Source organism: Lontra canadensis, unplaced genomic scaffold (assembly GCF_010015895.1).
Source record: "Lontra canadensis isolate GAN:19392208 unplaced genomic scaffold, GSC_riverotter_1.0 scaffold202, whole genome shotgun sequence".
NCBI lineage: Eukaryota > Metazoa > Chordata > Mammalia > Carnivora > Mustelidae > Lontra > Lontra canadensis.
Genome location: NW_022631196.1, coordinates 764,529 through 786,208, shown reverse-complemented (window position 1 = coordinate 786,208; position 21,680 = coordinate 764,529). Strand labels below are relative to the sequence as shown.

Genomic DNA, 21,680 nt, shown 5'->3' with positions numbered 1-21,680 from the left:
CTTAGCCGACTTTATTTAATGAGCAGAGGGTCAACGCATTCAATTACCCCCTTCCCACCATCAACACTTCAATTAGCCCCTCTCCAAAATTATGGGGAATGCAGAAGGTAAGTACCCTGTTGGATATAATGAACAGTATCGTTTCTTAGTACATTAAGTTTTAATTATTCTGAGCGTGATTTCCAAGGCAAAACCTAAAGAAACAGAACTTTGGTCGTCTTCTGGCTCAGAGTAAAGCTCCGATCTGAGCACAGTCTCCATCGAGGTTTTGGGGAGAGATGCAGAGATTAATGCCATCGGAGCATTTGCACGCGAGCCAGAAAATGAGGGAGCGTCGAAACAGCCACCCCGCTTTCTAAATGTCATAAGAGAGTAAAATTTATAAGCTGCTGCTTTCCAAATAGTTTCCCTTTGCGTCGTCCATGGAGGCAGAAATGACATCGCCGATGGTGTAAAATTATCGGCAAGTCAAATCGACAACAAACAAACAACAACAACAAAAATAAAACAAAGGGGAAAGATGGGGAAGTGACCCATGTGACTGGTTTTGTCCATTTTCTGTTAGAAAATATGACCTCTCAATTTGTCAAAGGTCCTAGTTTTCGCGGTTGATCTTAAGCTCCGTTCTCAGCAGTCTGGAGAGCCAAAGAACAAACACATTTTCTGGTTCACTGGAATCACTTTCACATGTTCACTGATTCAAACATTCTTTTGCTCACATAACAGACAGCTGCATCCCACATTAGCCTAGCCAGTGACAGTCGCCCATCTCGGTAGTAACTGTTTGATTGCAAACTTGACCCCTTCTTCGTCTCGGTCTGAGCAAGACATTTTTAAACAGCCACTCCGTTCCCAATCCTCCTTTGCAAAGAATTACATCAGATAACAAAGGACGTCTCTGCCACTCATTGTAAGCCTTCTTCTGGAGATCTGTTCTAAGAGGCTCTCTGTAAAAAGGTTTTTTATGATGAATTCAGAACTACTATCATGTTAAGAGCAGCGATTTATAAAGAAGAATTCACTGGTTAAGATCTGAAAAAATAGTTTCTCAGGCCCTACTGACCCAGTTTTCAACAAAAAAAGAATCAAGTGATGCAAATTAAGTTTTGCGACATTGTAATGCAGTCTGAGAAATTTGTAAAACCGTGTTTTGCGGTTATTTCTTAATAAAAGCCTTAATAAGTACTCCTTTCTTTACTTAAGGGCTTAAAGATTTTTTTTCCCCCCTTCACCTTGCAGGTTTCTCTCTAACAGGTAATAAGAAAAATGCCTATTGTGTCAAGATTTTTATGTAAATGCTTATTTTAATCGCACTTTATACAAGTCATACTTGTTAGAAATCAGAGGGAAGACTAACCAGATTTGGTTAAGGGTCCTAATCCCAGGAAAACCTGAATGCCCCAGGCGTGCGGCTGATTTGGCCTGCCTATTGGTATGCCATCAATTTTCCTACTTAGTCGGAAAATTATGAAAGGGTCTAATTTGAATATGAAGAAAACAAAGAAGTCAACCAGAAAGGAAAGAATCGGTATTCACAATTGTAAAATACTTCAATGAGGGAAATAAAAGTGAGAAGATAACCACAACTCAAGAATAATTCTCCTTTGAGTTGTAAGCCCGGTTGGTTCTTTTAAGCAAAATGGGTTTTTTCAACCGAGTATGGACAGATAGGGAAACTACAGAGATAGAATAGCACGAGGCTATCACTTGGCCAGAAGGTGGGAAAAACATGGCAAACACGTCATTAATAAAGCCGAACATTTGGTGCCGGAATATTCTGCAGAGACCTTTTCGTTTCAGCAGGTCTGGGAGAGGGATGAAAATCTGTCAATGTTAACTCCACATCACTCCAAAAACTTAGGGGAGCCAGTCTGCCCTCTGCTTTCTGCCCCCTTAAAGGCCCCGGATCCAGACACAGTGAGACGACGCTCCCCAGAACGCGGGCCCTCTCCCTAGGAGGGTGGAAAGCGTCCCTCCTGGTGGAGGCACCATGCCTGGCACTTGGCTGCCTCGGCATGAGAGATCCGTTTTTTTCTGGAGTCCCTGCTGTCAGGCTGGGAAACTTGCACACCCTTCCCTGGCACCTCGTACGTGCCGTGCAGCAGTCACTCGGCGCGCCGGGGAGCCTCACCCCTCCGCACTCCTCGAGGTCCTGGTCAGACTCCGCCAGGAGGCCCCTCCGGAAATAAATCGCAAGGGAGCCCAGGACTTCAGGAGTAGACAGTGTGTTTCATGGGTATTTAAACAGCAGCATTAAGAGCTATCGGAATCTCTGGAATGTGCAGCTTAGATTTACGTGCTTTAACTATTCTTTACTGGTTTGTAACAAGCCCGCAGACTCACACTTTATTTTAATACTAATTTTGTCCTGCAAGAACAGGGGGTGGGGTGGGGGTGGATGCTGAAGCGTGACAATGACAGCAAAACTCAAGTGACATCTACTTACTAACTACAGCAGCCAAATGCTCCCGATATGGAAATATTTATCGGAACCCAGAAGGGAAAAAAGGAAAAAAGAAAGAAAAAAAACTTCACCAAAACGACCCTCGACGGTGTGCCGCCACGCCTTTAACAGTGGGCAACGCGGTGCCTTGAGGTGCCTCAAACTGTCTTTCATTTTCTAGACTTAATGGCTGATTGCAGAAATCAATGTTGCCATTAGTAACAGGGTATTTGTTATGGCGTGATTTCCTCTGTTGTTAGGCTGCAGAATGATTACAGTATTAGCGAGATGCTTTCTTTATAAAAGGCTAGAGATATAACTTTCAATTTACCATCCATTAGAAAGGGACTTTGAAAATACGGAGGCAGGCAACAAGCTTACCTGCTGTTAGGTAGTGATTTTAATTTAGCTGTCTTAGGCTAGTGGGCTTTTTTTGTTGTTGTTGTTTTGGGGGCCTTTTTTTTTTTTCCCTTTCCCCCAAACCGGGCCAGGAAGCTTCAGCGTTTCACAGACATTTTGATGACAGATTTTCTGCTTTGCTATTTTAGACCCCAAAGCTGTATCGCCCATGTAACACAGTACAATTTAAGACATGCCGTCGTGCATCTGTGTTTCAAACCTCTGTGTTTTTCCAAACCATCAGAGGTGAGTTGTGTGGTTCTTCAGGCTACAGGGGCCTGACAGGTGAGCCACGCTGGAATTTTGGAAGGGGACAGGAGACAGGTTTGGCCTGGGGAGGGAGATTGGGGTGCCCGAGTAAGACAACTGTGGGAACACATTCAGGGGGAAAGACGGTGAGGGTCTGAACTTACACCTTCACATCCGTGGATGGAGCTAAGAAGCCAGCTCCCAGGTTCCAGAGACGAGGTGATGACGGATTGGGGTAGGGGGTGGGGCATAAAACAGGACCGGGCAGCCCACTGCTGGGGCAGGCCAGGCTCTGCCTGTTGGCCAGCGTACCAGCTGGCCATGTCTACCACACAGGAGGAACAGCTCTCCTTCTGGGCAGCCAGTGTTCAAGGGAAGGCCAATGACTCGAAATGCTAGCCTTCCCTTGAGGCAGGGCAGAAAGGCAAGGTCCGCAGAGGCCAGCAAGCCACAGGAAGCTCAGGACTGGCTTAGAAGAGTAGCGAAGGCCCTTCCCCTCCCCGAGGCCTGCGTGGAGCCAGGGCCCCTAGACAGGGTGGGCCCCCGGCACCAGCCGCTCGTCCCCCATCTTCCCTGGCAGCCTACCTGAGGAGGACGGCGAGGAGGGGTGTGGGCTGTCCTCCTGGGCACTCCCCGTCTGGGAGAGCCCACCGCCAGCCCCGCTCTCCTCGGTGACGTTGGAGGAGCCCGGCGTGGTGGAGCGGCTCACCGACTGGGACTCCTGGTCACTGCCCGAGCCGCGCCGCTCGTCCAGACCCACGTGCAGCCCGTCCTCCTCGCCCTTGCGGTCCCGCTTGTGGACTCGGGAGTGCACGACCACCTGATGGTAGGTGCGGAACACCCGGCCGCAGTCGGGGCACTCCGTGGGCTTCTCCTTCATGCTCCCGGGCCCCTGCAGGTTATAGTCGAGCGCCTGGTTCAGCCCGTGCGACAAAAAATCCCGACTGCCTTCTAGAGGGTCGAGCTTATTTGGCAGGTCTCTCTGATTGCCCACTTTAGTGCTGTGAACCAAATCAGCAGGCATTTTCTGCTTGGAGCCATCTGCTCCCACTAACACGTACTCCCGCTTCTCCTTATCGAACATCACTCCAGCGTTTGCCAAAGTGTCTTCGTGGTTGCGTTGTAGCTGATGATCTTTAGACAAGAAACCATGTTCCATGGCCATGCCCCTGGCCATGAGTTGCCAAGCCTGGTAGCTGTTCACGGGGTCCATCTCGGCCGCTTTGGCAGCCGCCTGCAGCCGCTCGATGCAGCTGGACTTGAGCGGCGGCACAAGGTTGAGGCACCCCAGGAGGGAGTGCTTGTCGCCCTCGGGAACCCCGTGGGCCATGCCGGAGATGGGCGACAGCAGCTTGCCCAGGACCTCCCGCTCCTTCATGGGCAGCTCCCCTTTGCCGTAGAGCTGGCTGGGCTCGCTCAGGCTGGCCTTGTCTGGGGCCATGAAGCCGCTCTGAAGGCAAGACAGGTACCTGGAGTACAGATTGGCGTGGGCCTCCTGGGACATGCCACCCATGGGCACGGGCACCTCCGGGTCGCTGGGGGACTTGCTCTTCACGGACAGCTTGTTGAGGTGGACCTTCATGTGGTTCTTGAGGAACCAGGGCTCTTTGAAGCGGCGGCCGCAGATCTGGCAGCAGTGCTCGAAGGAGTCTTTGTGCTTCCGCATGTGGCCCTTGAGGAACCAGGCCTGGCTGAACACCTGGCCGCACACCTCGCAGCGGAACTCGTTGGCCGCCTGCTCCCCGCCGCCGTTGGGGCCCTGGCCCTGCGCCGACTCGGCGGTGATGTGGGCCTTCTCCACGTGGCTGATGAGCTCCTCCTCCTGGGAGGCGGCGAAGTCGCACAGCGTGCACTTGTAGGGCTTGTGCAGGATGCGGATGTGGCGGTCCAGCTCCTCGCGCTTCTTGAACTTGCCCTTGCAGAAGGTGCAGCGGAAGCCGGCGGCCGGGACCACGGCGTCCTCCTGCACGCTGGCCGGCTTGGGCGAGGGCACCGGGTTGGCCGCGTCGGGCACGCTGTGGTTGGCGGGCAGGGCCAGGTTGCAGGTGGCCAGCGGGGCGGGCTGCGCGTGCGGCAGCGGCTTCAGGTCCGGCCGCGGCTGCAGCAGGCTGCTCTTCATCTGCTTGTCCCGCAGGATGGCCCGCTCCTCCAGCTCGTGCAGCAGGCGGTTCTCCTCGCGCACCCGCCCGCGCCCCTTCCCCAGGTTGCCCAGCTTGTGGGTCCGCAGGTGGATCTTGAGGTTGCCCTTCTGCGCCGCCCGGTGGTCGCAGTAGGGACACTTGAAGGGCTTCTCGCCGGTGTGAGTGCGCATGTGCAGGGAGAGGATGCTGTTGAAGCGGAAACGCTTGCCGCACAGCGGGCACGGGTACTTGCGGTTTTTGCGGGCGTCGTCCTCGATGTCGCTCATCTGGGACATGATGCCCAGGTTCTGCCCGTTGAGGAACTGCTGCAGGTCCACCCGCCCGTTGAGGCTGGTGTCGACGTCCCGGCCCAGCTGGTTGGCCAGGAGCGCCATCTGACTGCCCATGGGCTGGCCGCTCATGGGCACGTGCGCCTTCTCGTCGAGGGGCGCGGGGGTCTTCTCTTCCGGGTTGGGCCGGGGATGCAGCTCGGGGAAGGCATGGCTGAGCTGGGAGGTGATCTGGTGCAACTTCTGACTCATGGCATACTGGCCGTTGAGGACAGGGCCGCTCAGGTGGGGCTCAGCTTCCGGGGCCGCCGAGGACACTCCAAGGCACAGACTGGCTTCTTCCATCCCTGAAAATAAAGCGAGAGTTCAGATGGGTGCCAGGTACCGGGGCGCAGCGGATGCACGGCCTCAGCTGGGGAGGAATTTGCATTTCATGCCTTACCTACACGTAATAATGCTAAGGAATTATAGTCAAAAACAATAATAAAAAGATGAATTATTAAATGCCAATTATGCAATATGGCATTGCTCCTCCAATTTGTTTTGGCGATAGATTGTCTTCCTTGTATTTTCTATTTACCGACTGCAATTATTCATTCACACTTAAATTATTAATGTTTTACCACGTTCAACACCTAATAACGAATCGAGGGTCTACGTGTCAAACTTTTCCTCCTGTCCCCCTTGTAGCACCTGCACCTGTTGGTTCCGTTCAGAGTTTGCCTTAGAGCAGAATGACTTTCCCTTCAAGACCAGAGACCCACGTGGAACTTTTGTTTCTGGTGACTATGTTCAATACATTCCCCGGTCCGAGATGAAAGAGATTATTTTATGATTTGGTTCCTTTCCACCCCCCCCCCCCGCCAAAAAAAACCCAATGGTATGATATTTACTGGTACATAATAAAACAAGATAATGTTTTGGGAAAAAATAAAGTAAAGGACAGGCTTTAGAACAATAAAAGGGATTTTGCTTTAGTCAACAAAAAGTGCAGTAATATCTCATTAAGCTGATTAGTATGCTGCTTAGAAACAGTACTAGGTGCTGTAACACATGATTATAATCATAAAAATCCTTCAGTGTTTGCAAGGAAGCATTAACGAGGTATATTAAATTTTAAGGAGACTGCGAGTAGCGGCTTTGCAAACCTCAGAGATTAAGATTTAACCCTTATGTTACGAAACACTGTTATTTTGTCATTTGGTAACTGTGCCCGTCAAAAGAAGTATAAATTATCTGGTGACGGAATCTTTGTGGATCGTCCGGGCTGTTCATTTTTGGGTGGGGGAAGGGGAACACTCACACCATTTAATGGGTTCTCCCTGTCTTTCCACTGGCATGATATCGCAGGCAGGGACTTTGATTGGGTTTAAAGAGATCCTTTCTAGAACTAGATAAAAACCAATTAAAATCCAGGGATGATGCCATAGGAAGTCTCAACCAAGTTTGAGTGTTTTTAATAACTTTCCCAACATACAGTAATGAGTACAAATTGTACCTGCGGTATGTGTTTTGCAGAAAATTAGAACTCAAAGCTGTTTGTTAAACACTAACACTCAAAGCTGGTCTGCATAATTGCTTTTAATGCTCCTCTCTTCCCCCCACCCCCCCACCCCCCGGAAGCCTGCGCAAACCTGCGAAGGCCACACTGCTCGGGGGCGGGGTGGAAGGAATGTGGAGCACATGCCCCACTCCCCATCACAGCTTCCGAGGAGCTCAGCTTTGAAAGGCAATGAACCCATGCCTGTGTCCTCCCCTTTCCAGGTCTGTCTCCCACCTGAAGGAGTCCAAATTCGCTTCCTGCCATTGGAACCGTTTTTTGCACATCCCGATGTTTACATGTGTTGGCTAGCCAGGTGGTCTAGGAGCAGCGCTTAACCCCAGCCAGGACTGATTCCTGGGCCAAGCAGTTCCCTCGGGGGACCGGTGGGGACAGAGCTCAACTGTGCAGGAAGCACATTCAGCCCTGGGGAGCGGGGGGTGTCTGCTACCTACTGGGCCCCCTGCCAGGCAGACTGTGCCTGGCATGGAGGGTCTCCAATGGGAGACCTGGCTTCCTTGGCAAGAGGACAGGGGCTGTGAGTCCATCTTGCAAGGGAGGGAAGAAAAAGACATGAATGTTTATTTGCAGGAGAGAGAAACACTGCAGCCACAGTGCAGGGCTAGCGACGTCCATGAATGATGACATGGACCCCTGCACACACTTGTATGCACATACAGGCACATGGTCACTTGCAGTAGAAGAAGGTTTCTAATTCGCTATCTTTCCTTCTTGTTTCTGATGGCGGTCTATATGCAAATTAAAAAAAAAAAAGAAAAAAAAAGTCCATTTTGGAGACTGGTCAGAAAGGAGTACTTTGTCATGGAGATTCTTGCATTCATTCATCAAAATTGCTGAGTTCCCACTGTATGCCAGGCCCTGTCCCTGGTGCTTAGGACACCATGGTGGACAAGAGTGGCCAGCCCCAGGGCTCACAGCACCCACTGAGCAGGAGGAAGGAGCAGGCCCAGTGTGTAGAAGTTGCTAGGGCAGGACTGGAGCCTGGAAGACCCCATGCAGGGATGCTCACAGCCCCCAGGGCCCTGTCTGGAGCTCCTTCTCCACCTTCAAGCTCCATCCAGTTGTGCTGGCTCCTCTCCCAAGCAAACATGGATCATGACCCTGAAGCCACTTGGGAGTGCTCAGAATTCCACCCAACAGCTCTGGAGAAGTTTGGAAAGTCCAAAGCCAACATGGCTGGCCCACGTCCAATGGCTGCCCAGTTGGCCTTCTCTGAAGACATGAATCCAGAAAGACAGGCTATTTTCAGGTTGCTGCTGATGAGCTGACGCCAATTCAGCAGGAGGGAGAGGAGGCTGAATGTGCAATACGGCGAGACTACAAATCAGGCTGGATGAGGGGCGTCAAGTTGAAGACCATCCCCCACCCCCATTCGTGCTGGGTAAGTATCAACTCAATTTGTTAAATAATGAACATGGGGAATTTTTAAGTTAGGTTTGGATATAGAATTTTTTTATTCTGTTGATTTTTTTTTTTTTTCAGTCAAGAAAGCTTTTTTAGGGAACTGGTCTTCAGGTGCCATGCTGAAGCCTCAGCTGATGGGAGGAAGAATGTTCTAGAATGTGCAAAGGCACAGTTGGCTCCTTGTTCCCTCAACAAGGTCTCAGCTCACATAGCCCCTCCCCACAAAAACCACCATGCTTCCCTTGTCGGAGGCTGTCACCCCCAGCCTCTCTTTACCCATCGCTTTATTTCCTTCTTCACAACACTTATCACTAGGGCAAAATTTTGTCGTTGACCTTTTACAAATGTGCTTCTTTTCCATGAGGGCAAGATCACAGTGGCAGCCTCCAGGTCCAGGGCAGAGCTAGCCCACTGTAAGTTCAGCATTTTCTGGCCAAACGGATGAATGAAGGAAGAGACCCTATAAACACAGCCCATAAAAAAAAGCTAGCCCTGTAGGAAAAACACTCTCCCCCCAACCTCATGTGACCCAAACTCAGCTTTTGCATATCCGTGAACATTCACTTTCAGAATGTCAGATTTGGAAGGGTCTCTGGCTGACCTAGAACTTGGGGTTCTAAAACCACCAAGGGAGAACCCCACCACTAGCTCTTTCTATTATATGTGCCCATGGTGACCATCCCAGGCCTGGACCTCCACTGAGCAGGGATCCCCCCTGAGAACTTGACCACTCATTGGGGGACCCATGGAAAAACTCAAAATTTTGGCAGAGCTGGCCGGCTCCCAAGGAGATGCTCTGAGAATTACAGCTCTTGGCCCTGGAGTGAACCCAGGTGAAGCCCGCACAGAGCCCCACTTTGAAGAATGGCCTCACCAGACGATTACCCTCAAATGTTTGGTCAGACCCAACACCCCATGAATCCGTGAGCAGGTATAGGCACTGCGATGGGTCAGTCGTAATCAATGCCAGTCACCAGACTCAGAGCAAGAAAGGGGAGAGTGAATTCTTGGAAAGAGCGTGGGGTAATCAGTGCGCTGTCCCTGGGCCAAAGCAGCCCAGGCGCGATGAGCTGGCCCCAGGCCCGGCCTGGGACTCACAAAATCTGGGTCGGCCCCAATTTCTCCAGCCTTGACCCTTCACCCGTCCGGGATTCATTTACCCCTTATGTCAGTCTTTCAGTAAATACTTGCCAGGGCCCTTCTATGTACCTGGGCCTCTGGGGTCCAAGGGGCCTCTGGGGTCCAAGGGGCCAGCACAGACAAGGTCACCAATATAATAGGAAGCAATGAAAAGGCTCAGAGAGGCTGAACACACAGTTTAGACAAAGGAGTAACCACGACAGCTTTGGCACATAAGTGTGTGTGTGTGTGCACGTACATGTGTATATGTGTATGCACAAGTATGTCCGTGTTGGGGGAAAGGCAGGGATTCCCTAAGTAGCAGCACTCTAGAAACTTACACAAATGCACACCCTGGGAAACTCAGGGATCATCAATCCCACTGTTAAGGGATTGGATCTCACCACAGCCCTAAGAGCTCATGGGGCCAGGGAGGTGAGTTTCTCTGTGGGGGCTCGCCATTCTGATGGAAGGAGGCATTACTCCTTTCCCCCCAGACCTCAGGGAGCAAGCATAGGGAGAGTTGCCTTCCCTTTGGAACCACACTCTTCCTTCCCAGGCCCTGCAGCGAATGGCTGTCAGTGTCTCGGGCAGGGCCTCCTGGGGCAAGATACTCCCTCTGTCCTGATAGCTTGAGTAGATGAAATCCACATGCAGCACCCCCCCGCCTTCCTTGCTCACAGTTCCAGGGAGCACTTGCTCCCATGTGCCCAACCTATCCTTCTCTCCCTGGCCTGGGCTCTGGCCTCATTATCCCAACACCCAGCACCTGAGGGACCCACACAAGGAAGCCAGGACCTAGGAGAGGGCTGGCCATGATCCTGGGCTTAAGACAATTCCTTCTGAGGAACCTGTACAGTAACTCCTTGGACCCTCCCACCCTGGTAGGAAAACCCTTGGTACAATTAAAAACAAGTAAACAAACCCCCAAACTCTGAGAACAGCTGGCCCCTAGCCTTTCAGCTCAGGGCTCCAGCCCAAAGCATGTTGGGAAGATCAGTACACCTTGGTTGACTCATGGAAGGAACCAATGTGTAGATAATTTACCTACCTGGGGAAAGAAAGGCAGCCAAGTCTGGACAGTTAGAGGCCACTGTAAATGGCTGAATCGTACACCAACCCCCACCCCCACCATGGGAACACTCCCAACATTCCACCCCCGTCCTGATCTTGCCTGCTCCCCAGGGTCATGGTGGGGCACTGCTGGTCCTCAAGGCGACTGTCAATATTGACAAAGAACCAGGCGTGGGCGTGAGTCCCAGCCACTATGGTATTTTCCTCACCACCCTGTGGAAATGCCTGGGCCCTACATCTGAGCACGGGCAGGGCCCCAGTTGAAAGCTTCGGAAGGCCAGAGGTTTTCTCCACGAGCTGGGCAATTTCACATTTCATACCAGCGTATTCTCAGCACAGGGAACCCACCGTTGGATGCACAGATTATCAAAATACATTCTGTCTCATCATTCCCATCATTGCAGGTACAGTGAGCCATTCAGCTGCCTTTGATGGTGCTAATGGTTATTTTGATTTTGTATTTCTGCCTTCAAAACTATTTCCTGTGATATCAATGACAAAAGTTTTCACTTAACTCTTCCAATAGAGAACCTAATTGTATCTTTCACTCAAAATGAAATTTAAAACTATCAGGACACCAGAAATGCCAGCTGCTACGAGTCTAAATAAATTTTACACAAAAACACAGTTTCATTTTGCTAGCACAGAAAAAAGAAAGTAATCTTATGAATAGTCCAAAAAATATAGATCTTGCCAGTAAGTTGCATGAACGAGTTTTATCCTTATACCATGAAAAAGAATAGTTGGGAAATGAAATGACTTTCAAAATAACCATTTCAACTGGGTTTTTAAAAATCAAATATTGTTGTCTAGCCAAGCACAACTAAATATTCCCTTTTTTATCAATGTGGGTAAAAGCGCTGCCTTGGAAAAAGTACGAGAGCTACCGCTCCCAACTGCCGGGCAGAGGAGGGATGTGGGTTCCCAGCGTGGGGCTCGTGGCATGCAGTTCTGGTAGGAGGTGGACCCTCTTTCTGCAGGCTCAAGTGACCCTCCACCCTTCCCCACAACCCATCTTGCTTTCTTATACTTTGGGTAAGCAGTAATTAAGACAACTGCACCTAGAATACAATGGCTTCTTATTAAATCCTATTTTCTAATTGTTGTAGCTCAAACTGTTTAACCAAGGTTGTTATAAGCATAATACACTCCTGTTCTGAAATACAGAACACCAGACTACTGAACCTTTTCAGGGTCATTAAACAGCTGTAAACATTATTACAAAAATAAACCAGAGATTTCATGCTTACATTTTGGCCTAGAGCTTGCTATGCTGAGCAAGTACATTTTTTCATCTCTTACAATCAACGCTGGTGACATTTGGGCATCCAAACAAATTACATCACAAACATTACTGAGGTGGGCAGGATACTGAGTGGTTTATTTGCCAGATGATTAATAGATAAACAGGAGGGCAGTTCGGGTGACCTGGTCTGTTTTGACTGATGTGTAGACCACGCTACAAGACAGGGCCATAAACAGTTAAATCCTTGCTGAATTTATTAATGAAAAGATGATATTCAAATAGGGCCGTGGAGTATGGTGATTGTGTGACCAGAAGAGCAGAGCTGGAGATTATGGTCGAACTCACCAACTTCCCCTTGTGCATGGAATGGGGGTCAAATTCAGGGACTTAGCAGCCTTGGATGGGGAGTGGGACCCTGCTGGACAAGCTCATGTATGGTCCCATAGAGTCCCCAACAGCTTCCGCACTGGGGGATGGGAGTTGGAGGACTTAGAAGAAGAAAAGGAATAAAAGTATCCTCTCTTGGAAGACTTCAGATGATTTCAAAATTCTCAAGGTTGAATGCATGCTGGCTTTTGCAGACTGGGTTGAAACTGTAGCCCAGAATTGAAGGCAGATCGTGAGCACAACAGACAAGAAAGGAAAATACTCACAAAGTGTACCCCTGGTCATCTTTTCAGAGTATAGAAGACTTCCAGTCTGAGTTCCTGGCCCTCTCTCTGCCCAATAGGCAAACAGATGCTGGGATGGAATTTGGACAACCTCCCATGGGGTGGTTGTGAAGACCATGGACGTGTCAGGCAGAACCATTATCATCATCATCGTTACCACCACTGTGACCACTGTCATCACCATCACCATCATCCATCACCTTCACCACCACCACTATCACCACTGTCATCACTGTCACCATCACCATCATCATCACCTTTACCACCACTGTCACCAGTGTCATCACCTTCACCACAGCCATCCCATCCATCATCACCTTTACCACCACTGTCACCAGTGTCATCACCTTCACCACAGCCATCCCATCCATCATCATCACCTTCACCACCGCTGTCACCATCATCATCTTCTTAATCATAGCTATCACATCATCATCATCACTTTCACCATCACCACTATCATCACCATTGTCATTTTCATCACCTTCACCATCAGCATCATCTTCATCATAGTTATCACATCATCATCACCTTCACCACCACCACTGTGACCACTGTTATCACCATCACCATCATCATCACCTTAACTACCAACACTGTCACTACTGTCATCACCATCACCATCATCCATCACCATCATCCATCACCATCACCACCACCACATTGTCACAACTGGCATCACCATGACCATCACCATCATCATCATCATCACCTTCACCACCACCACCATCATCATCTTTACCACCATCATCACCATCATCATCACCTTCACCACCACCACTGTCTCCACTGTCATCAGCTTCACCATCACCATCAACACCATCATCATCACCACCATCATTGTCCCCATAATCATCTTCTTTGTCATAGCTATCACATCACCATCATCATCACCAGCACCACATTGCCCAACTGTCATCACCATTACCATCACCATCATCACCATTGCCATTGCCTTCGTCACCATAATCCTTGCTTTCACCACCACTATGGTCACCATCATCATCTTCATCATAGCTACCCCATCATCATCATCACCTTCACCATCACCACCATCATCACCATTGTCCTCTTCATCACCTTCATCATCACCTTCACCATTGTCACCACTGTCATCACCTTTATGACAGCTATCACATCACTATCACCCCATTGTTACCTTCATCATCTTCACCATCACCATCATCACCACTGTCATCCTCTTTACTGTAGCCATCATCACCATTACCACCATCCACATCAGCAACAGTGTCCTCCTCCTCCACATCACAATACCACGTGCCAGCACAACACTGTGCTATGTACTTCACATGATTATCACATTTAACCACGCACAACCTTCGAATGCTAGGTATTCAACTACCCCCATACTAAAAAAGAGGAAACGGAGGCTCAGGAAATTTAAATCCAACAAGGCAACATGACTGGAGAGTCTGACTCCAGAGCCCAAAGAAGACATGTTGGTAGGCAGGCTGGCCTCCCATGTCCATACCACGTTAGTCGTGTTGGCCTGAACGCTGACAGATGCCAGCTCCCTCATTGGCAAACTGTGTAGAAACAGGAAGCCACACAGTTCAGGAAAAGCTTAAAGGAGGCCAAGCAGCCAGAGCCCTCACAAACATGTGTGCTAGGAAATGGAAACGTGCAGTATACTCCAGAGAAAACCACCCAGGGGGCTAGCATGGGTGGGGGGTGGGGTGCGGGAAGGCACCACGGATCCAGAAATGGGGAGAGTCTGTGGCTCACCTGCTGGGGAGGGTGTCACAAAAATTTCTTTATCTGATCTTATTGTCTTAGCGTCCATAAGGTGGATCTATTTCTTATTCCACGTTGTCCTGTCCTGGGTCAGACGGGTTATTCCCCAGCCAGACCGGAAAGAGAATGGCACCTGAAGGGCCATGAACATGCGTCCAATTACACAAGCCCTTCCACAGGTAGTAGACCGTGGCTACCTCTCTGAGTCCAAACTTCACTGTCTCTAAAATGAGCTGATGTTAGCTGTCCTGCACACTTGACAAGGTTTGGAGAAGGCGAGTGGGATTATGGGAGAGAAAACATGGAGCTTAAATTGTAGAAGGTTGTGCCTGTCCAAGGATCTTTCTCATGTGCCGGCCACATCTTCAGCCCAAGCTTCTGGAGCTGAAAAGACCTTTTATCTGGGGCTAGAATAAATCCTGAGAGGTGAAGGACACAATCAAGACACAATCAAAGCCTGTAAACGCAGTGACGAAAACCTCACTTACTGCCGACTTCATTGGTGCAGCGTGAAGTGGGACTTAGATCATTCAATGACATTTGTCAACGCCTGCATATGACAAGAAGCGGACCAGCCACCAGCAAGACCAGATCCTTGCCTTGGAAAGCTGACTCAGGGAAGGGGAGAGAGTTACCCCCATGAGGAGCACAGACTGGGGGCAGGTGCTGGAGGGGGAAATCTACAACATGCCATGGGGCTGGTGCAGGAGGGAGGGTGCAGCGGGGACCAGGGAAGGGACACCTGTGAGGAGAACAACCAGGAAGAGATCAGTCCTTGCCTGAGCTTGGAGGAGGTCACTCGACACAGAAAGATGGACAGGCATGGAGGACAGAGGGAAGAGAATGTGCAAAATGGGGACTAATCATGGAATGTTCTAGGGGATGACAGGAGATAGGGTGGACATGGCGGGCCAGGTGCACACCTGAACATCAGTCCATGGAATTCATATTTGCGGCATAATGGGGGGTTCAGGAAGCTTCTGTGAGAGTTGTTAGAGAACACATGCTCTACCGCCATTGTGACACACTAGTAGTTTCCTACTACTTTGGATCAGAGGAGATGAAGGAAAACAGAGGGTGAAAATAAACTCCCGAACACAACCCCAACATCCGAAGGCTAGAGTTCTCGCTGTGGCGAGGGAGTGCTCCCTGCGCCCAAGAGGAAAGACCGCTCAGAGTTTGGAAGCAGACATTGAGCTCCTCTCTTCTGTGTAACAACAAAAAAATAAGTGAAAGAAGGACTGCTCCCCATATCTCCTGGCAGCTCACCCTCACCTCTCCAAATGCGGTCACCCAGATTGGCCCTTCATGCGTCATCCTGGGGTCGCCTATTCCGGGAAGCCTTCCTGGAATTGCCCCAGGCTGGAGGTGAGACTCTGTCCCCAAAGTTGTCATGCAGTTTCTCTAGAACCGTTAGGACACTTTCATAATGCACTTGGATGCGCTCAAATAAGGAGGTCACGGCATTTCTTTTCCTCTGCTGGAGCTTTGGGACAACAAGGATCCTAGAAGCGCCTGTCTGTAGCACCTGGGGCAATGGTCCCACCAAAAACTGGTCCTTTAAGCTTCTGAGGATCACAAGGCAGGGGAGGGAGGTAGCCGGAAGCCTCCTAAGAATGCCCAGCCTTTTGTGAGCAACAGCCCGGGGCTCTCCCCACAGAATGCAGGCCACCGAGTGGTGCTTCCATTTCTCCCAGATGCGATGATTTGGGAAGGAAATGGCCCCCTAATTTGTTGTAATTGATTTATCTGAACTGTGTCCACCTCATCAGGGAAAGCAACAAACTGTCCCCCCCGACACACACACACGCTTTTAATGAATGACCTGCCTTTAAAATATCACAAACCTGAAAAAGATACCAGCAGTTGTCATGAAGTGTATTGATTCTTTCTCTCGCTGCCTTTCTCTCTCTCTTTTTAACCAGACTTGGTCATGGCAGGAAGTTAGATATTTAATCCCCTATTAACCCGCCCTGGCTCCCAGCTCAGCCTCAGCACACAACCGCTGCTCTAGAACAAAACCGGGGGCCCGGCACCCCCAGGACTCCCGGCAGCACCTCCCTCCCAGAGAACAGCAGCAAAAACGGGGTGCAGGGCCCAGATCCCCGTCCTCACCTTTCACCCCGATTAGAGCCATTTACATCTGAGCACTTCTGGACTAGGATATCGTGTCGAGCACTTGATTTTCATTTCACAGAAGCCTCAGATTTGATTCGGAGCAAAACTAAATATAATGTAGAATGCACATATGCAAGAGTGATCAAAGAGGGCCTGATTGTGAAATACTCATAGAAGTCGGCCCAGGGAGATTGGTTCACAGGGGCACCTGTCGAAGACAGCAGCTCAGACACACATCGTCTCCTAAGTACACACAATCATTACTGAGCACAGAATCGAGGCCCATGAGTGGAACCCCTGCAGCCCGCAGTTCTCCGGCTCAGGCCAACCGATGGGGCCTCTCCAGGCCAGGCTGGGGCTTCAGTCCTTTTTGGCTCTTGGGGTCCCCAGTCCAGCATCTCCGGGTCCCGGGCAGGTCACCAGGCTAGCCTCGCCTGGCTTCTGCTGGGCCAGACTCTCGAGAGGGGAGGGAAGACCAGCCCACCAGCCCCTGACCGAAGCAGAGGGAACATCTGCCATGGGGAGGGGCTGCACATCGGCCAAATGCGCTCGCAGGGGGCTGCTGGGAGCGGCTTTGCCAGCAGTGGGTGTTGCTACCCCACAGAGACGGACTCCAGGGACAGACATGGATTTCTGACCAATATCAAGAGAGAAGAGGGAGGAAAGACAGACTCCCCAGCTCACACATGCTTAAGGAGGGAGCAGCACTCTGTGCCCCATCTTGTTTAAGCCTATGAGTATTTGAAAAGAGGACCTTCTATTCTCCGGGAGCTGATGAGGGAACTTGGCTTTGGTGCACGTCGTTGTCTCTGTCTGGAGCACTCTCCCTGCAACCCCCCCTCCCACCCCTTGATCCCTATGCTCTGTCATCTGGTGAAGATTAAATGCCCCCTCATTCAGGAAGCCCTCCAAGATACCCAAGGGGAGGGCAGGAACTCTCCTGTCTGTCTGTCCTGCCCCCTCAAAATGGCTTTCATCCTGGGCTGAGTTTCTCTGTATGTGGGTCCAGAAGCTCCCTGCGGGGGAAGGCCATGAGCACTGCTTCACTGGGGTGCCCCCAGCAGGGGCACTGAGCCAGGCCCAGAGGAGACACTCAGTTAATATCTGCTGAATGCGTCCTGGAAGGAGCAAGCAAACGGATAAATGATTGAACGGGGAAGCGAGGGAAAGGAGCAATCAAGAAAGGGTGCAGGCTGAGTACACAGCATCTAACCTTGGGAAGAGAGGTGATGCCCGGGGAGGAAGACAGACCACAGCCCACGCGTGCACCATGGGGACGGACCCTGCTCTCTGCTCCTCAAGACACAAGCCAGGTGAGCGGTTGGCCTGATAGTGCCTGATCTCAAGTGTCACCCTATCCATGTACCTCTCCCAGTCCCTCACACTTTACACACACCCCCCCCCCATGAAGGATGAACCCCACTCCATCTCATGATGGATAACCTGGGTCCCTGCCTCTGGCTGGGACCTCCATGGACCTGTATCTAACCCAAACCCAATGCTTTGCATGCAATACGAACCTACAAATTCTGGCTTGGTGAATTCTGATTCATCCCCCCGCCACTCCGCACCTGCCCTTCGCAAACCCCACACTCCTTCTGACGCCTGTGCTCCCTTCAGCACATTTGCACTTGCCCACGGAGACATTCGTTCATTCATTCACCTGACCTGTCATTTCCTGACCATCCCCTGTGTGCCAGGCACTGTGCTGGGCTCTGCAGAGAAAAGAATCGGAAGTAGCCTACCCTTCCAGACCTCACCATCAGAAAGGGCAGACGGAGCCGGAACATCAGCCCAGAGATCATGATAACATTCAAGCGCTGTTTACTCACAAAGGGTCAGGGAACTAGCAGCTTTGAGGGTAACTATCACACCTTGTCCAGCTGTCTCTGAGTGCCCAGCAACGGGGGGGCCCTTGGGGATGGGTCTGTTGTCAGCATGACACTGCCTCTGAAGCCTCATGACACTCTGAATTCTGGCTGATTCCTCCCTCCCAACCCCAGATCATGTCACTCCAAAATCCAGGTCCTTGCAGAACAGAATGGCCCTCTCCCTCTGAGAGTGCCCTCCAGGCAACAGGGTTCCTTGTGCCTGGAATAGCAGCGGGGCTGTGCGTCCCAGAAAACTGGCTGCCCCCCACACCTACACCAGTGGGTCTGCAACCCCTCCCACAGGCTGCTCTCCATCCCACCCTGGAACCAACCCCCAGACCAGCCCAGGCGGCCAGCCGTGTGGCCTCGGATGTGCGGCCCCTCTCTGAGTCATAGCTTCCCATCTATAACACGAGCAGGCCGCCAGGCTCATCGCTGCCCTCAGACTCTCCTCCTGCCTCCTGATTTATGCTTTTGTGGCCCACCTGGCAGGAAGAGGCGTCCCAGCCAACCCCTGATCCTGAACCATCACCAATCACAGAGAACGGCCGGAGTTGAATTTCTCCGATGCTGAACACCAGGGAAACATTAAAAATGAAGCAATTAACGTTTCTCTTCTGACAAGGGAGGAAATGCCATCAGTGGGCTGGTCTGGGGCCATCGGCATGGGGTCGGTGCACCCTGCCCCGGACAGGCTGCACTTTATTGTCACGATCATGACAACAAGGGACCTGGACAAGAGGTCTTTTCTCAGGGGAAGCTTTCCAGAAGCCGAGGGCATTCTTGGTGTGGGGGTAGGAGCTCCATGAGCAGCAAATGGCATCTAGAAGGGACACTGGTCCACAGTGGGGTGGCTAGTGTTACTCTTTGGGGTCCCCCAGTGGCCTCTTTTCTGGGATGCCGTGTGACAAATGAAAAATGGTGGCTGCCACCGGAGGTGAACTGTGTCTTAACCCAAAGAACAGGAGGTCCAGGAGCTGCAAGGTGGTACTTCCTCATTTATGGGTCTGGGATGGAGAGCAATAATGAGGTCATTTGGACCAGGGGCCTGCAGCCGTGCCCAGCACAGAGTGAGCACTCCGTAGAGGTTCCCGCGCTGTCTCCTCTTCTGTGACCACAGTGACTGTGAGGTCACCATGCACCATCGGGCCGTCCACACGCCTGCCTCACCCAGTCCTGATCGGTCCCACTGCAAGGCCCCCCAGAAGCCAAACACTCCCAGGGCCTGTGTGGTCGCCAAGGGGTTAATAACCTCATCTTTCTTATTTTTAAAAGCGTCTGCAGCTCAGGAGGAAACGGCAAACACCCCCACTTGAAATCTGGACAAAAGGCCTGTGAAGGCAATTCATGGAAGAAATGGAATTGGCTGATGACCACAGAAATGTCACTCCTCATAGGACAGCAAGAAGACTCCAGACAATAGCAAGGTCCCATTTGAAAATAATTCTATTACAGATGATATCCAGACCTTGCGAGAACCCTAAATTTCCTCCACAGAATCATGGCACCCCCGCAAAGTGGGGCATGGGAGAAGGGAACATGTCCTTGTTCCAAGCACAGCTCCCTTGCCGAAGTCGGACACCCAGAGCTACCGTGCAGGGTTCTTGAAAGAAGCCAAGCCAGGAAGGGGAGCATTCTAGACAGCGCTCTCACACCTGTGCTGGGGACTAAAGGAAGAGAAAAGGCCCTGGTGTTAAAAGAGGTAGCCTGTGATTTCTGCTTTACCCAGAGAAACCTCTTAGAAAACCTCCAACAGTCCTGCCAAGGAAGCGAACCTCCCTGGGCACCAGGTTGTGCACAGAGCAAACGTCACGGTCTCACTGCAGCACAGCTAACCGGAGTTCCTGCCAGAGACTTCCACAAACGACCATCCCCGTCCCCCATCCAGTCTCCCTTGCCACCACTCTCCTCCACATTCTCCTGGACTGCTCGGGAAGCACTTCTCCACCCCATGAAGGAGATCGGTGCACAACTTCTCTCTTTGCCCAGGGATGCTGCTCGAGGGCAAGGAGGCACAGAGGATGGTAGGGTGGTGCAAAGCCGGAGAAGTCTGACGTGCCCATTTTATTGATAGATATGATCCTTCTAAGGATATGATAGGTGATGATCCTTCTAAGGTTACAAGTGTTTGTGCCTGTATGTGCCTTGGGTACTTCCTAAGCACTCAAAAAAACTGGAGACGCTAAGTTACTGCTCCCCAGCTGGCTGAATGCATGAGCAGGTAGACAGAAGAAAAAGAAATGCACAAATACAAAGATGGACCGTTCAACCAACCAATTCTGGAATGCCCTTGCCTCTACTTACTTGGCAGCCAAATGGGGAAACAGCCATTACAAAAAGGCTTCAATAATCTATCTTCCCTGCTGGACCCCAAGCTCACCCCCATAATTCCTTCTTCAATTAGACAACATAAAATTAGACTCTTGATGACGTCATATCCTGGGCTTTCTGACCGGCCTCAAAATCAGGTAGCCTGCTCACCTGCAACTTCCTCAGCCTTCAGCAGAGCTCCGGGCAGGGCGTGATGCCCATGAACTAGCCGGTGAGGTCTAAGCCCCTGCCCGCACCACAGGAACATGAATCCCTCCCAGGGGGCACCTGCGGGGTAGTCTGAGGCTGTGGCCGGGGCACTCAGGACTCAAGACACTGAAGATAAAGATTCTCCCAAGTCTTCCCTAAGAAAGCAGGCAGAAGAGCAAAATTGGGGTCGAGGCCAAAGATGCCCCCCATCTGGAAACACACTTCAGGAGGCAGGATAGAATGTTTCCATTCGCTCACTCATGTGTTTGATTTGCATCAAATTACATCAGGTTGATGTGATGTAACATGACATCCCCCCATGAAATGCATAAATCAAGGCACCCCATAAATTTAAAGGAATAGAGCTCTTTTCCAGAAGTGGCTAATTACTCATAAACAGCAGATATTTTATTGCCGTTGGTCAGTAGCGGGTTTTTAATAGCCAAAGCGTTTTGTGACTCAAGCTTTTCATAACACGGGGCCGAGGAAGCCAAGCATTACCTGTTTGTAGCTCCCTCGAGGGCTGCAAAGATCTTGCGAGGTAGACCACCTCTAGAGAGGCCCCCGAGGCCAGGCCTGGCCGGGGTGTAGTGCCAACCCCCGCCCCATGCCTGCTCTGCTGGGGAGGGGAAACTGGTGGGTAGCCAGCTGTTGTCTGGGGCAGGTCTCCCTAAAACCTCCACCCCGCAGGAGCTCAGGACTGTTAGTGGGATCGTGGACTTCTTGCGTACTCATGGGGACGTTTCCTGCCCACATCTCTGGGAAGCCAAGTTTACCAGGCCCAGACCCCTCCAGCAAAGGCAGAAGTTTGAGCAGACACCCATTTCCCTCCACCCAGGC

At 51.0% G+C, this 21,680-nt stretch overlaps 1 protein-coding gene across 8 annotated transcripts in view; it reads right to left on the bottom strand.

Moving 5' to 3' along the window:
- Window positions 1-21,680, bottom strand: part of ZNF536 (zinc finger protein 536) — a 419,891-nt gene that overhangs the window by 222,702 nt on the left and 175,509 nt on the right. For 6 of the 8 annotated variants that reach the window (XM_032848403.1, XM_032848407.1, XM_032848409.1 and 3 more), the window contains one exon: window positions 3,677-5,848. In XM_032848403.1, coding sequence (XP_032704294.1) covers window positions 3,677-5,846 — 2,170 coding nt within the window. In that variant the 5' untranslated portion in view covers window positions 5,847-5,848. Of the gene's footprint in view, window positions 1-3,676; window positions 5,849-16,160; window positions 16,251-21,680 lie in introns of those variants that run through there. The other 2 variants (XM_032848406.1, XM_032848405.1) reach the window with 2 other exon arrangements.